This window comes from Conger conger, chromosome 14 (assembly GCF_963514075.1).
Source record: "Conger conger chromosome 14, fConCon1.1, whole genome shotgun sequence".
NCBI classification, from domain to species: domain Eukaryota; kingdom Metazoa; phylum Chordata; class Actinopteri; order Anguilliformes; family Congridae; genus Conger; species Conger conger.
Window position 1 is genome coordinate 41022051 of NC_083773.1, and position 16026 is coordinate 41038076.

Sequence of the window (16026 nt, forward strand, 5' to 3'; positions counted from 1 at the left end):
TTTTTTGTGCCGAATGTATTAGTGTTCAGTTTTTGTCTGGCCATGCTGAGATCGTCCAGGTGTCTCACCCACAGTAGTACGTCATCAGTGAGATGAGCTCCTTCACGCATGAAGGTCTGACCTTTCCAGCGAGTCACTTGATTGACTGGAAGTGATTGAGGACTTCGTAATGGGTCAGATCTGCGTTCTGAGGAGAATTCCGCTGGAGGTGGATGTCTCTCTGTGGTGGAAGGACACTATTTCTGGACAGTGTGCGTGGTCTCTGACTGACCTAATGGACCTGGTGCAACGGGTCTTCCAGGGCTAGCTCCTCTACCAGCTCTGCCCAGGATGCCTACACATGGTGGACTGGTGGGACTGGGTATTCTGAGGGTCCGTCATCACCAGCCTCATTCCACTCCCTAAAATCTTCTAGCCCTGCTGTTTCGGTGCTCAGCCCCCTGCAGGTGCCACCACTGTCGGGATTGAGACCCCAAGCATCCGCAGGGAATTACATGTCCAGCCACGGCTTTCACAGTGACCCCTTGGAACTGTGTTGTTTGTCCCTCGGGGCCATGGGGGGGAATCTGTAAGCCAGTCATAAGTAACATTTGGTCTCATGCGCTGGTCAGCTTGCTGACTTCCCCCTCCTGGAGCATACATTGTTAGCCCCCACCGTTGGCACACATGCCTGTGGGGGAGAGCTAGAGAAGGATTCTTAGAGGCGCCTTCTTGGGCCCTGGGGGCCCCCTTTTCTCACATTCCTACAGGATTTGAGTACAGGAGTACTGGAGATGGCATAAAGATGTTTCATGATAATCCCAGGTCAGAATATAGTAATGTTTGGTGTTATTCTGATTGGTTCAGTGCGACTGGTGTAATGGTCTAGTTTTTGTAACAGTCTACCTTTGATATCATAACCATTCAGGAGCCGAGGGGAAACTGGGCAAAAGCTGTCTCTGTAGAAGCCATGTGTTTTAGCCCCCTGTCTGGTGGGCCTGGCTGTAAATTATAGATGGGTGACTCACTTTTAGAGTCAAGAACTAAGGCCTGGATTTAGATAGATAAGGAGAAGAAACCAAACAGTCTGGGGTGTCTCCTTTCCTTTCATTCACCCAAATCAGGTTTATCCAAAAGGTATATTACCATGAGAGGCACAAAGACATATTTACAGCATAATGCAGTTATCATGAAAACTCCCAACTACAGCATTCATAGATATGATGGGGCGGCCTGTAGCATAGTGGTTAAGGTCAGGAAGGGCTGCCATTTGTGAGGGGCCTGAGAGCTGGGGTTTCAATGTTGTTTAGACTACCTGTTGGGGAGTTAAGATGTATGAGTGGTCCAAGGCCAGTTGGGTCATGGGAAAAGAATCCTCCCGAACATTGGTGACCTCCCTGTGACCCCATACCTGGTCACTTCCAAGGGGGAAGACTCCGGACAATGCCACAGTGCCCTCATTTGGGCACTGCTGTCATTACACCGGTGACTGCTCTCTTGGATTAAATATTCAAAACTGCTATTAAGATAGTAAATAGACCCGGTAACACCTTGAAAACATTGCCCATGTGATCCTTGTATTATTGCATTAAGTCTTATGTAATGGTAACAGGAATTGCATGTAAAATGGATAATCAGGAGGGAAGTTTCATGATAACTGCAAAATAATAAAACATAAGGGTAATCTGTTTGGTATGGATGTGATCTGATAAAATCAAGGAATCGGATGAGATACATTTCATACCAAATGGAATTTAATAAACTATAGTTTCAGTATCCCGAGGGAAAACCTACACGTCCTCTCTTGGTAATCATCTCATTTTCCCTACTCAACAACCCGCAACGGTGGGGGTCTAAATTCCAGATTTGACCACCCCTCCAGGTTGATTTATGGCACTGCCGCCTGGTTTCAAACGTATGATTTGGCATAAAAGCAAGGGAGACAGACCAATCTGGGAATATCATATTCGACTTCCCACACAGCATATTGTACGTGTATGTAAGTATCAAGAAGATCGTATTCGACTTCCACACGGCATATTCTATACTCTGTGTTTGTGTGTAGTCCAAGCAGGCTAGGTATGATTATTTACTCTATCTCTATTCTTAATTTGTGTATTTTATACTTGATTGTGATATTCTAAAGCTAATAACCTACCTGTCTGCGAATAAACTATTTTTTTTGTAATTTGCGTGATCTCCATGACTCTAATTCATCTTGTACCTTTTCAGCCAAAATTACAACTGAATACTCAGGGGAGATGGTGGCCAAAGACCGACCGATCGGCGGGGCGGTACACCTGTGGTAGTTCTAAGCTGTGAGGCCAGCAATTTCTGTCCCTTAAAGGCTCGGGGGACGCGCGGCTCTTGTAATCTGGTGCGAAGGGAACCCATGGGCGTTACGGCGCTGGTTCCTGCCAAATTAGCTCTAAGGAGCCCAGTTAATGCTACGCCGACCTGGGCTCGCAACTATCATGGCAGGTGTGCATGTATTGTGTTGACTGGACCCTCAGCCTCTGAGTTCTCCACCGAACTTTGATTTCAGCAGGAATGCTAAACCCCGGAGCATCTATTGAGTAATGGTGGCGCAGGTACAAGTCGAATGTAATCACTCCCGAGGTCCGCGTAAGTTGCAAACCCAAATTTCTAAATTATATTTTAAATGGAGTCAGATAAATTAGTAAAACTATAGTAACCACTAAGCGTACAATACGGCCCCGTTTGAGAACGGAGAATATTAAGAATTGTACTGATCCGTTTCTGGCCAGCTATAAGCGGGATATGGGGCAGGCCAATCCATATCCGACCCATTGCAAAGGACCCAGTATATTCTTAAACATAATTGTGCTCTGTTCATGTACGGAGGATAATAATTAACCCAACTAATGTTCTCCCAGCAACGCCAGAAGGACAAGCACGCAAAACCCCCTTCGGCCCCCGCTAAATTCCGTCATTGGGTTAGCTGTGGGGTTTTACACTGTGCATTGCCAAATCGTTGTGATGTGTTTTGACGAAATGGAAAGATCCCGGAAAGTTGCGTTGATGAAGAGAGAAGTGGTTCGCCAGACAGCTGCGCAAACTTACTTAATAACATGGGTCTTCCCCAGCTTACCTACAAAAAATCATTAGACCCTACACCCCTGCCAGACCTCTTCGTTCAGCCTCCACAGGCCGCTTGGCACCTCCCCCTCTCCGAACCTCCACCTCACGCGCACGACTACTGTCTGTTCTGGCTCCACGGTGGTGGAACGAACTCCCCGTTGCGGTCAGAACTGTAGAACCTCTCCCCGTCCCTCCCTACCGCCCTGTGAACCTTAATTGTTGTCTTTGTGATTTACTTTGTGTATCTGTTTTTTTAGTTGGCTAGGTGAGCAGTGTTTGGATAGTTAAGTTTGGTCACTTTTGCTTTGTTTGTTTGTTTATTTGTTCGTTAAAAAAAAAAAAGGCCCTGGTCCTTATCTTTGTTGTACAGGTAGCAGTTGAAATTGTACTTCCCTCTAGGGTCTTTCAGCGCACTTATCCCTGGTTATGGGTAGGCACTTTGTTGTACGTCGCTCTGGATAAGAGCGTCTGCCAAATGCCATTAATGTAATGTAATGTAATGAAATAGCATACCACGGTTGGCAGCTAGAATACCCCGAGTACAACAATACAATATCTAATACAATAGAAAACGGATAATACTACACGAACACACAGGTCAGGCAGTAGTAACAGTAATGAATGTTTCTCTCACTTTTTGGGCTTATGATGTTCATCTTTCCTTATTACAGACCTGGGAGGTGAACTTCCGGCTGAAGCTGCAGGAGATCGAGAGAGGCTGCAGACAGGTCTGCGGGACCCAGGGACTGGAGCCCCTCAGCCCACGTCTACTCAGTGAGCAGGACCCTCACCTGCCGCCCTGCTCAGACATGCATTATTCATGCATGTGGAACTATTTTCCTGTGCATTACGGAAGAACCTGGAAAGTAAATGGATATAAAGGCCACAATTTTGGCTGGTAATCAACAAAAATTACATGGATGATAACTAAGTACCTTGGTGGATTGTCGTATATCTGCATCTTCCATCTTTTTGCTTGCAATTAGTTGTAAGCAATTAGTATTTTATTAGCAACAAACAATTAGCATTTTATTAGCAACAAAAATTAGTGAGCTTTTATGTGCTTTAATTGCCTGTTCTTATTAGCTGACCGTGATGAAACAGGCTTTCTCTCTCCCACTCTGCTGCAGTTCTACCACACAGCCTATTCTCTGTCGGTTGGCATTTTATTGATATGTCAGTTATTTTTGATGCCCACACCATTGTCCAGCGGGCGTTTAAAGACATTATGCAAGAGCTGGCCGACCAGACCACTTCACATCCGCAGCCGCTGCCAGAGTTGGTGGGGGACGTGGCGTCCAGCCTGTTCTGGGCCATAGCGGACGAGGGTGGGGCCCAGAGACGAGACAGACCCGAGGCTGCTGAGCAGCAAGGCTGTGGGCATTGCGGTCTCTGTGCTGCACACGCTCAGTGCCAATTTCAGCCCCGCGGCGGAGTTCTCGCAGGCTACCAGGGACAGGATGGTGGCCTGCATTCACACCCAGCTGCAGAGCAATGTGGACTCCCTCCCCTCAGGCCCTGAGCAGGGTACTGTTCACCACAGAAGCCACAGCCGTCACTGCTGCCGTCAGACAGCTCTGCCCAGGTACACAGGCCTTCCCCGGCCCTGCCACGACACTGCCAGAGGTCGGAGAAGAGGCCCCTGAATTTGGTCTTATGTGAATGTCCTCTACCGTGGCTTGTTACAGTGTGCTGCAGATGAAGAGAAGGGGGCGCTAGGAGATGGAGAAGTAGAGCATCAGCCCGAGACCCTCCCACGGAGTGAGTCTCACAGATAATGTGCTCTGGATGGAAAATGGTGAAATGTATATTTTCCTTTTGAACTCACTGTGTATGTATTAATATAAATTTGGTACCAGTTAAATCCAGTAATCGTGTGATCAAAGGGAATCCAGAAAATGCTCTGTCAACCTTGAATGATTATTTCACTATGTTATTTTGCAAACTTAATTGCTTATCTTAAAATGTAAAGACCAGTGAATACTTGTACAGATAGTTTCCCAACAAAAAAGATTCAGATTTGTTTCCCCAAAGCATTTGATTACACTGAACTTTTTACAGTTGATATTAACGATAAGGGGTTAGGGTTTGGGTTAGTTACACTGAACCCCCAGGTTTTACAGTTCATGTTAATGATAAGGGGAACAATGACATTTGTAATGAGTACCTTGAAGGTGTTGTGGTGGCCCGATCAAGGATCAGTACACCACTGAAGGGGAGTGGGCTGTGCGACGGCGCCAGGAGCTGGGGAAAGTAATTCGCGATGAATATTTCCCGTGGACGTATTTAAGGGACCGGCACCTTGGAGAGAGCCGCGCCGGAAAAGAATCAGCACAAAGGTTAGCACCACCGAAACGCGTGCGGAATGCACGCCACTAACCTCTCCGAATTAACCAGGCACAGTTGCACCGAGTTGGAGGGGAGAGCAACACCCTACAAAAGGGCGAACTCGGGAGCAGAGCGGGGCTCAGGGGTGAACGAGAGGAGACCCACGGAGCCAGTGCAAACGAGTGAACGTCACGTGAGCACATCAATCCGGCTAGAGGCCAACTAACCTGTGCATTTAATTCCTAGACGCCTAGGCGGGGGAAGCGGACTCCCGAGGCCGGGACACTACAGAGAGATAACGGCCCCACAGCGGACACGAGCGAGTGAACCCCGCCACCGCCCTAATTTACCGTTTACCGTTTTTTGAAATCCCTAATTTTTTGAGCACGGACTTATTTTCTAGTTTGCCTTTTTTTTTTCTTTTTTGTGACCCGATTCCCGTGTGTGAGAAGGGGATGTTTTTCGTTTGTCCTGGACACTAAAGAAGTGCCCTGAAGGCACCAGCACTGAAAAAAAAAAATGAAAAAAATTAATTTTTTTCCACCAATTCTCTCTCTCTCTCTCTCTCTCTCTCTCTCTCTCTCTCTCTCTCTCTCTCTCTCTCTACCAGCGGGTTACCACAGTGTAAATATAAATGTAAGGAGTAAAAAGTATGATTACATTACATTACATTACATTACATTATTGGCATTTGGCAGACGCTCTTATCCAGAGCGACGTACAACAAAGTGCATACCCATAACCAGGGATAAGTTCGCTGAAAGACCCTAGAGGTAAGTACAATTTCAACTGCTACCTGTACAACAAAGATAAGGACAAGGGCCCATTTTTTTTTTTTTTTTTTTTTTTTTTGAACAAACAAACAAACAGAGCAAAAGTCACCAAAGTTAACTATCCAAACACTGCTTACCTAGCCAACTAAAATACTGATACACAAGTCACAAAGACAACAATTAAGGTTCACAGGGAGGTAGGGAGGGATGGGGAGAGGTGCTGTTTGAAGAGGTGTGTCTTCAGCTTGCGCTTGAAGGTGGGGAGGGATTCTATAGTTCTGACCTCAACGGGGAGTTCGTTCCACCACCGTGGAGCCAGTAGTCGTGAGCGTGAGGTGGAGGTTCTGAGAGGGGGAGGTGCCAAGCGGCCTGTGGAGGCTGAACGAAGAGGTCTGGCAGGGGTGTAGGGTCTGATGATTTTTTGCAGATAAGCTGGGGAAGACCCTTTAACTGCTTGGAAGGCTAGCACCAATGTTTTGAATTTGATGCGAGCCATGACAGGCAGCCAGTGGAGGGAAGTAAGCAGGGGGGTGACGTGTGAGTATTTGGGAAGGTTGAAGACCAGACGAGCTGCTGCATTCTGGATGAGTTGGAGGGGTCTGATGGCAGACGCTGGGAGGCCAGCCAAGAGGGAATTGCAGTAGTCCAGGCGGGACAGAACCATCGCTTGGACCAGGAGCTGGGTCGAGTAGGGGGTGAGAAAGGGGCGGATTCTCCGTATGTTGTATAGGAAGAACCTGCAAGACCGGGTCACCGCCGCAATGTTCTCGGAAAGGGACAGTCTGCTGTCCATCACCACGCCGAGGTTCCTTGCACTGGGTGACGGCGTGAGTGTGGTATCCCCGAGGGAAATGGAGAGATCCAGATGGGGAGAGGCATTAGCAGGGATATATGTAATTGAGTGAAAGTACCAGTATCCAAGCGTAAAAACACTCAAGAACAAATAGTAACAAAGTAGCCTACAATTACTTTCTACCATAGCATATTAATATAGTCATATTGTGCATTAATAAATCAGCACTGGCAATGCCCACTCATTATTCATTTTGTATCTGTGCTTTTCACATAATTTGATGGAGGCCTATTCTGTTTATGATGATTATGTCTATTATTGCGGTGGGATAAATACATAGTATTCTCACGACCGTACACCACTCCAAAGCCTCCCGACGCATATTTATTCATGTAGTACAAGCTCCTCCTTCATTTTATTTACACCATACTTATACAATTACAATCTGTCAAATATGAACATTTTAATACATTAATTAGGGGCTGGTTTTCTATGAAATCCCTGAGGGAAGAATTAAATCTGGGACTAGGCTTAATTCATTGCATGGCAACTGATGCAAAATGTAGTAAATTCTGCTGCTACTGAATGTTGGCTCTGAATTCCCTTTCTGTGACACCAACCTTAAGTATATTAAATGTCAGTCTTCCTAAAAAATAAGTTCTCACTATTACTTGTTGTTCTCAAAATGCATATCCTGATTAAACAAATGTTTACAACTTCGAGTCGTGTGTCTATGGTATGTTATATGAATAAGAATGGATAAAAGAGAGACCCACCCGGAGTAAATGCAGGAACCTCAATATCAGGAACTCGGCACAATTCTACCTTCTTTAATACATGAAACAACTACAGTGGGCTCCACATTTATTGGCAGCATTAATACAAATTGAGAAAAAAAGGCTGGATATGATAAACAACAGGAATAATGCGTTTTATTTTTAAGAAATGGTGATAAATGCGCATCATTATATAAAAGCAAACACGCAAATGTGTGTTACATTTCACTGTGTCACTGTAGCGATTGCAAGTCACTGAAAATCTTCCATGCAGCTACTGTTCCCTCCATAATGTGTGGGAGAAAGAACCATCATTTATTTATTTGCCTCTACTCACATGAGATTTGTAATAAAAAAAACAAAAAATAATGCACATTGTCAGGTTTTAATAACGGTTTTAATAAAGGCATTTTTATACATTTTGGCTTCACCATGTAGAAATTACAGCAATGTTTAGACATAGTCCCCCCATTTCAGGGCACCATAATGTTTGGGACACAGCAGTGTGATGTAAATGAAAGTCATGTTTAGTCATTTGTTGCATATCCTTTGCATGCCCTGACTTCCTAATGTCTGTGACCTATCAACACAAAATGTCTTTTATTAAAATAAGACAATGTGCACTTTAACCACATGTCTGTTTTATTACAAATCTCAAATTGTGGGGTACAGATATAAATGACGGGTATTTGTCCCAAACATTACATAGGCACTAAACCCCACTTGCTTGCCCTGTTGTTATGTCACATGCTCTTTACTTAGTCATCACATTACCATTTTGGCAAGAGCATCAACCATGATGAAATTATCCAGGTTCCTCACCATGATGCCCCATGCGGACAGGAAAGTCCTGGAAATCACAACAGCGACAGGATGGCTACTTGTCTGTCCGTACCAGCACACCTCCCACAACACCCAGAGGAACATGACTACCTGTAAACTATTCAATTGACAGCTGTATTAGCATTCAGTTCTTCAATTTATTTTACTTTGTAGAAGATTTGAGTGATTAATGAATTGAGTCATGAGGCATTTCTATTTAATTTTGCCAAAACTTAACTGTAATTAAAAACTGGAACATAATGTGATAAACGTTTACCAAGATCATTATCCAATATACAAGATACATTAAACCAAAACCAAATGACATTCATTGAATCTCCAATTAATTTAAATCATTGTTGCTGGTCTAATTTTCTGCCTCCTCTAGAAATCCAGGACCCCCTCAGTTAATTGGCTGCAAGGTTCAGGTGGAGGTTGGATGGGTGGCTATGAATGGGCAGATTAGGCTGGAGGGGCTGGGGGAGCTAGTGAAGCATGATGGTGCAGGGGCTGTGGAACGTGATGGTGCAGGAGCTGTGGAACATGATGGTGCTGGAGTTGTGGAACGTGGTGGTGCAGGAGCTGTGGAACATGATGGTGCTGGAGTTGTGGAACATGACAGTGCTGGAGTTGTGGAAGGTGATGGTGCAGGGGCTGTGGAACGTGATGGTGCAGGAGCTGTGGAACATGATGGTGCTGGAGTTGTGGAACGTGACAGTGCTGGAGTTGTGGAACGTGATGGTTCAGGAGCTGTGGAACATGATGGTGCTGGAGTTGTGGAACGTGGTGGTGCAGGAGCTGTGGAACATGATGGTACAGGTGTTATGGAATGTGACAGTGCTGGAGTTGTGGAACATGATGGTGCAGAGGCTGTGGAACATGATGGTGCAGGAGTTGTGGAATGTGGTGGTGCAGGAGCTGTGGAACATGATGGTACAGGAGTTGTGGAACGTGACAGTGCTGGAGTTGTGGAAGTTGATGGTGCAGGGGCTGTGGAACATGATGGTGCAGGAGTTGTGGAACGTGGTGGTGCAGGAGCTGTGGAACATGATATTGCATGGGTTGTGCAATCCGGGGGTCAAGTTGGGAGAATGGTTGGTTTGCACATTCATGAGGAAATGAGGACAGGGGGAATATTGCTAGCTTTGGCCCCCAATGCCTCATACCACACCATGAGACCACAGTTCAGCCTGGTGGCAGGGATCTCCTTATCTGTTCCTGAACCTGTTGAAGGCTTTCTAAATTCCAAGTGTGGAAATGATATATGTTTGTCAGGTCTCAGCTACATTCAATACTACTCTTTGAATAGCACAAAAATTATTCAGCACATATTATTTGAGGTTTTCCTGCTTTTTGGAGGCCTGCTTGTAGGATATGACACCTTCACAGTGAACAACACACACTGAAAAAATAGTTTAACAAGAAAGAAACACCACACACCACATGCAGAAGATTCAAAGCTAAGATCAAGAGGATCTTTGTGAAGAGGAGGACAGAAGCCTTTCTGATCAGGGCTGAAGGGGTGCTTCAGCATTGTAGGAAGGGCAGTCCTCCAGCCAGGCTCCAGCTATGGCATCAGTTGACCAATTAAAATATATTTTTCGCTTGGTTAGTGCAGCCGTAGCAGGCAGCAGCTCTGAGTCTACCTGCCCTAATACCAGCTAGCAGCCGTGCAGAGCTAGAGGCCGCCCACACTCTCAGAAATGAACGTATGAAAAGTGCCTAAAAAAAACAAATGTTGGACATTGGGGCGTTACCCAATAGATTATTATTATTCTCACGCTGAATATGTTGGTGAGTTCCAGTGAATGTCAATAATGTTATTAGAAATGTGAATGGATGAAGTATTGCAGGTAATGTTTTTTTTTTTGCTATGCTTGCTTTTACGATTCGACAGAATCATGGACTGGGCTGGACTAGTCAAATAATAATTCATGTCCATTTTACCCAAAATTACCAAGTGATTCAAACGCCCTCATAATGAGACACAATACTACAATTCAAACACTTGAAATCATTTCTGAAATAGAATTTATTAAATCAATGTGTGTAAACATTGTCATAACAATGGCAAATTGATCCTGAGAAAGCAATATTAAATGAACTAATCTGAAGGTAAAGTAAAAGAATCAGATGAGTTGTATGTAGATGTAACCATCACCCACCGGGGGCGACAGAGGCTCAGGAGGTAAGAGGCGTGTGGGAGGGTTGTCGGTTTGATCCCACCCTGGGTGTGTCAGTGTCCCTGAGAAATACACCTAACTCCCAAATGTCCCTGATGAGCTGGTTGGTGCCTTGCATGGCAGCCAATCTCCATTGGTGTGTGTGTCTGAATGTGAATGTGAGTGTGTATGAATATATGAATGGGTGAATGAGAAGCATCAATTGTACAGCGCTTTGGATAAAGGCGCTATATAAATGCCAACCATTACCATCACAGTTGCATATTAATGAATTAACCTTGTTCTCATGCAACTCAATAAAATAAAATGGACTCCTTATAAAACATATTTACCTTAGAAAACATGAACATGTTAAGACACACTGATACACACAATACACACCCTATATGAATCAAATGTATTTATTATACGATTCATGTTACAGCAGGAAGTAAACTACAAACGGGAGAAAAGAAGAAAGCAGTAACACATATAGTTCATAAATATGTGTATGTATGTGTACATAGCATAAAACCCTTTTGCATGTGGACATTCACAATATACAGTGTAATGAACAAGTATTTGCTCCCTTCCTCATTTCCTCCATTACTGTTTTTGTCACACAATATAGTTTCAGATCTTAAGACAAAATGTGCAATAGACCAAAGGATACAGAGTAAACGCAGAATATGGGGACATTTTTAAAATTACCATTAATTTATTTACTGAGAAAAGGTATAGGGCATTCCATTAGAAATCAATCACCTTCTGATTTGAACAATTTTTTAATGCATGTTGACCTATACGAGTGTTTGAATGTGGTTTGGTCCTGAGCCAGCCATTCAAAAGACAGAGGCCCAAAGCTGACCCACATTGGCCCCCCCACCATATCTAAAAACACTTATCTTCTTCAAAAACAAATATAATGCTATGGTTATCTTATTATCAGAACACTTACAAATAAGGTACAAAATAAATAAATATGCAATTACTATTGTCCTAAACCGTAATTTGGAAAAGCATGAACTCAGATTCTTTAACATGTTATAGGGAAGACACTTCTTTACATCTGAGGTTGTCATTTGGTGCCTGCTAAATCGGTTGGGCAACAGCAGACTTCACACCAGAGTACATGGTGTGAAGTTTAACACATTGCTTAAGTTTTTTGATTTGATGATAAAACACTTTGCACACCATGTAGGGATTTTAGTAAGTCTGAAATAAATCATACTGCCTGGAAAAGCACTTCCCCACAATGAGTACATTTGTGGGGCTCTTCACTGGTATGAATGATCAGGTGATCATTTAATTGCGATATACACTCACTGAGCACTTTATTCAGTATTTATTAGACTTAGTATTTAGACTTCTACTGCTGTAGACTATCCACTGAGAGTTATGATGCGTTGTGTGTTCAGAGATGCTCTTTGCCATACCATTGTTGTCATGTGTGGTTATGTGCATTACTGTCACCTTCCTGTCAGCTTTGACCAGTCTGGCCATTCTCCACTGACGTCTCTCATTAACAAGGTATTTCTGTCTGCAGAACTGCTGCTCTCTGGATATTTCATTTTTTTGCACCATTCTTTGCAAACTTTAGAGACTAGTGTGTGTGAAAAACCCAGGAGATCAGCAGTTTCTGAGATCCTCAAACCACCCTGTCTGCCACCAACAATCATTCCATGGTCAAAGTCACTTAGATCATATTTTTTCCCAATTCTGATGGTGGATGTGAACATTAACTGAAGCTCCTGACCCCTATCTACGTGATTGTATGCATTGCACTGCTGCCACACAATTGGCCGACTAGATATTTGCATGAATAAGTAGGCGTAATAAAGTGTTTCTAATAAATTGGTGGGTGAGTGTATGTTGGAAAGGCAACTCACAGGGTTTTTTCACCTGAATGAATTATCTGGTGGCGATTTAAAAGCCATTTACTGGAAAAGCACTTTCCACACTGAGTACACTTGTAGGGCTTTTCACCTGTATGAATTATCTTGTGGCTATTTAAATTAGATTGTGTGGAAAAACATTTTCCACACTGAGTACAACTGTAGGGCTTCTCACCTGCATGAGTTTTCTGGTGGATATTTAAATAACTTTTTATGGAAAAGCACTTCCCGCAATGAGTACACTTGTACGGCTTTTCACCTGTATGAATGATCTTGTGGCTATTTAAATTAGTTTGTCTGGAAAAGCACTTTCCGCACAGAGTACATTTGTGAGGCTTCTCACCAGCATGAGTTCTCTGGTGGATATTTAAATAACTTTTTATGGAAAAGCACTTCCCACAATGAGTACATTCATAGGGCTTCTCACCTGTATGAATTATCTTGTGGCTATTTAAATTAGATTGTGTGGAAAAGCACTTTCCACACAGAGTACAATTGTACGGCTTCTCACCTGTATGAGTTCTCTGGTGGATATTTAAATAACATTTTCTGGGAAAGCACTTCCCACAATGAGTACATTTGTAGGGCTTTTCACCTGTATGAACTGTCAGATGTCTATTTAAACCAGATTTTAAATTAAAACACTTCCCACACCATGTACATTTGTATGGCTTTTCATCGGAATTAATTTGACGTTCACTTCTATGATTTGCCTCCATTTGAAAGAGATTCAAAAGGCTTGGGATATCACTTGAATTGGTTATCATGGGTTCAGTTCTCTCACTCGTTCCCTGGCAATTAATATGCTTGTTGGTCCGGTTTCTACTTTTTTGGGCAATTCTGGTCTGACTGTTCTCACCGTTTATGTGACAGTGGTGATTTAAGTCCCCACACTGGATCAGTGGATCATGCATTTCTTCCTTCTTACAGTTTGGATTTGGCTCTCCTGCACATTGTGATGGTTCTGTCTTGGCTTTGTGATCACCTGCAGCTCCATTCATCATAGTCTTCATGAAATCACTCACTGAACTGTCACTGGATTCACACTTCAATTCATCAGATTCCAAATGAACACATATAATATTCTTCAAGTCACTGATGTGTTCTGCCTGAAGGTATCCTCCATCATCAGTCTCGGTTTTGATTTGGTCAGGATGCAGATGGGTTACATATCCCAGCTCTGCACTGTCTAGCGTCTCTTTCTTAATAAGGTCCCCAGGGTGGGTGAAGCCCAGATCAGTTTCTGTTTTAATCAGTGATGTGTGTGCATGGTGTACATCACTGACCCCTCTGTGTAATGTAACACACACTGGCTCCAGAGTGTTGAGTCCTGCTGCAGCACACGTCTCTGACTCTGCCATGTGGACCAGTCCACCAAGTTCCTCTTCTTTCAGTCTGATCCTGTGCTGCTCAGTGAGCTCTGGTAGTGTTGTCTCAGTGTCCTGTCTGAGACACACTCCTGTCTGCATCATACTGCTGCTCACTGGTGTGCAGATGTTCAGCTCCTGGAGAGAAACAGGGCAAGGGTTTTAACATTAATCAAATGGGTCTGACTGCAGCAGCTGACACACACTGGTCTCCATGACATTCATGGTGGAATCAGTGTGCACCAGCAGCATCCCCAGAACCCCATGGACATTCTTTGTGATAAAATAAAATAAAATCTCATAGCTGGGACACATTCAATCGGAAAAAAGTTTTGCGCCGGTTTCTGTGCTGAATGATGTGCAACATTTTGCAACAGGCTTTGAGAAAGTTTTGCTCCCATTTGGTGGGTGTCGAGCCTGAATCAATACTGACGTAAGACAATGCTTTAAAGCCCCAGACGGCATAAGAACAAACCGTACTACTTCAGTCTGCCCACGGATTGCAAAAGATGTTCAACGCGCCACCGTTTCGGTTTAAAAAAACTTTTTCCCCAGTTTTGTCGGGGCTTTTGGGAATACTTATCTCATTATGTTACGTCCCGTAACAATATATATGAGTAAATGGCTACAGTATGTTAGTTTTACTGTGTGAATGAATATTGGTTCATGAGGTTGAAGAAAATATACCCATCCTAAAAGTCACGCAGTTTCCCTCCAAAGAGAGAAGTGGCCTATTTATAAAATCGTACTCAAGCAAGCAAACGTTATTTTCTGGCATGCTAGCCATTTACATGTTCCACACGATTTATATCCAACGACGAATTTAAGGAACAAACGTCTTACAAAGTGACGCCATTGTAGCAAAATGTATTGGTCAATATCTTTAGCCAACTAATTGTAATCTTGCCAATTAAGCAAGTAATCTCCACGGACCGAACTGTAGATTTTTTAAATTCACATTCATTCCTTACCGTATAGGTATCCAGTGCGCATGCTCTGGTACCAAAATAGCTCCATCTGAATGCCAAAAAGCCCCGTACTAGTCAAACAAGGCAGCCTCCATAAATCGTCTCCTCGCACAATTGAGCGGCTCCCATAAGAATCCATGGGACAGCGAGGCGGAAGCTCTCTCCAGTTCTTATATATCCCCATGGCTGCACCAATCCGAAGTTTTGAAATGAATTGTATACAACGAGCAAAAATTCCAGGCTACAATCAACAAATTAGTGAACCGATATCTTATGCAAACAGGGAATCGGAGCAACCCGATGTGAAGCCTGCTTGTAAACAAAACTAAAAGAGCAGTCCGTTAAAACATGAAGACTATGAGGAAAATACTTACCCTGATTTGATGATGAACGAATTACCCCTGCTAAATAGTTTTTGCATGTAATATAATTATAGGAGGCAAAGGCGCTAAATGCACGTTACATCTATATTAACCATAAAAAGTCGCCGAAGTCCGACCAGTTGTGTGAGTCGTGCAGGACAGGCGGAAGTTCGCCCCAATAAGAATCAAACTTCCGGTGCATATTCTCTATGATCTTCAAAATAAAAGCGAATTTCCTATTTCTAAACGACTGCCCCAGATTGTCTCATCATAGCATACTCTACCAACAATGGCTAGATGCGGTAGAATCATTTGGAATGCCATTATACTGGAGCCATTTTGATGGCTGCACATATACTAATGTGGAATCTGTAGTCATCTTTTTTGGATACTGGCTTAATTCTCCATTTTTGTACATTTTAGCTACAGCTAGACTTGAGGAACAAGAATACCTCTAAACTGTTCTTCTTCTTCTTCTTCTTCTTCTTCTTCTTGTTCTTCTGATTTCTGGCAGACTAGGCACGGTCAGTGCATTGCTGCCTCCCACCAGTCAAACATTAGCCCACAAAACAAAACCAAAAAAAAAATATATTTATGATCTATATCCTCGGATACAGGCCCGTAGCGTTAAGAAAGTCTATAACCTTTCTTGCGATCTGACTCTGGTGTTTTGATTCTCCTAGTATTGTTTTCAATGAG

The 16026-nt window shown here is 43.5% G+C and overlaps 1 protein-coding gene across 2 annotated transcripts; it reads right to left on the reverse strand.

The window, feature by feature from the left end:
* Nucleotides 1–11179: 11179 nt before the first annotated feature.
* Nucleotides 11180–15476, reverse strand: LOC133109796 (oocyte zinc finger protein XlCOF6-like). Of its 2 annotated transcripts, none has more exons than XM_061219393.1 (2): nucleotides 15340–15476; nucleotides 11180–14135 (listed from the first exon to the last, which is right to left on the reverse strand). In XM_061219393.1, the coding sequence occupies exon 2, from the start codon at nucleotides 14100–14102 to the stop codon at nucleotides 12621–12623; it is 1482 nt and encodes a 493-aa protein (XP_061075377.1). In that variant the 5' UTR covers nucleotides 14103–14135; nucleotides 15340–15476; the 3' UTR covers nucleotides 11180–12620. The 2 variants fall into 2 exon arrangements, with proteins under 2 accessions (XP_061075377.1, XP_061075378.1); XM_061219394.1 differs by lacking the exon at nucleotides 15340–15476 and adding an exon at nucleotides 14969–15149.
* Between the last annotated feature and the right edge of the window lie 550 nt (nucleotides 15477–16026).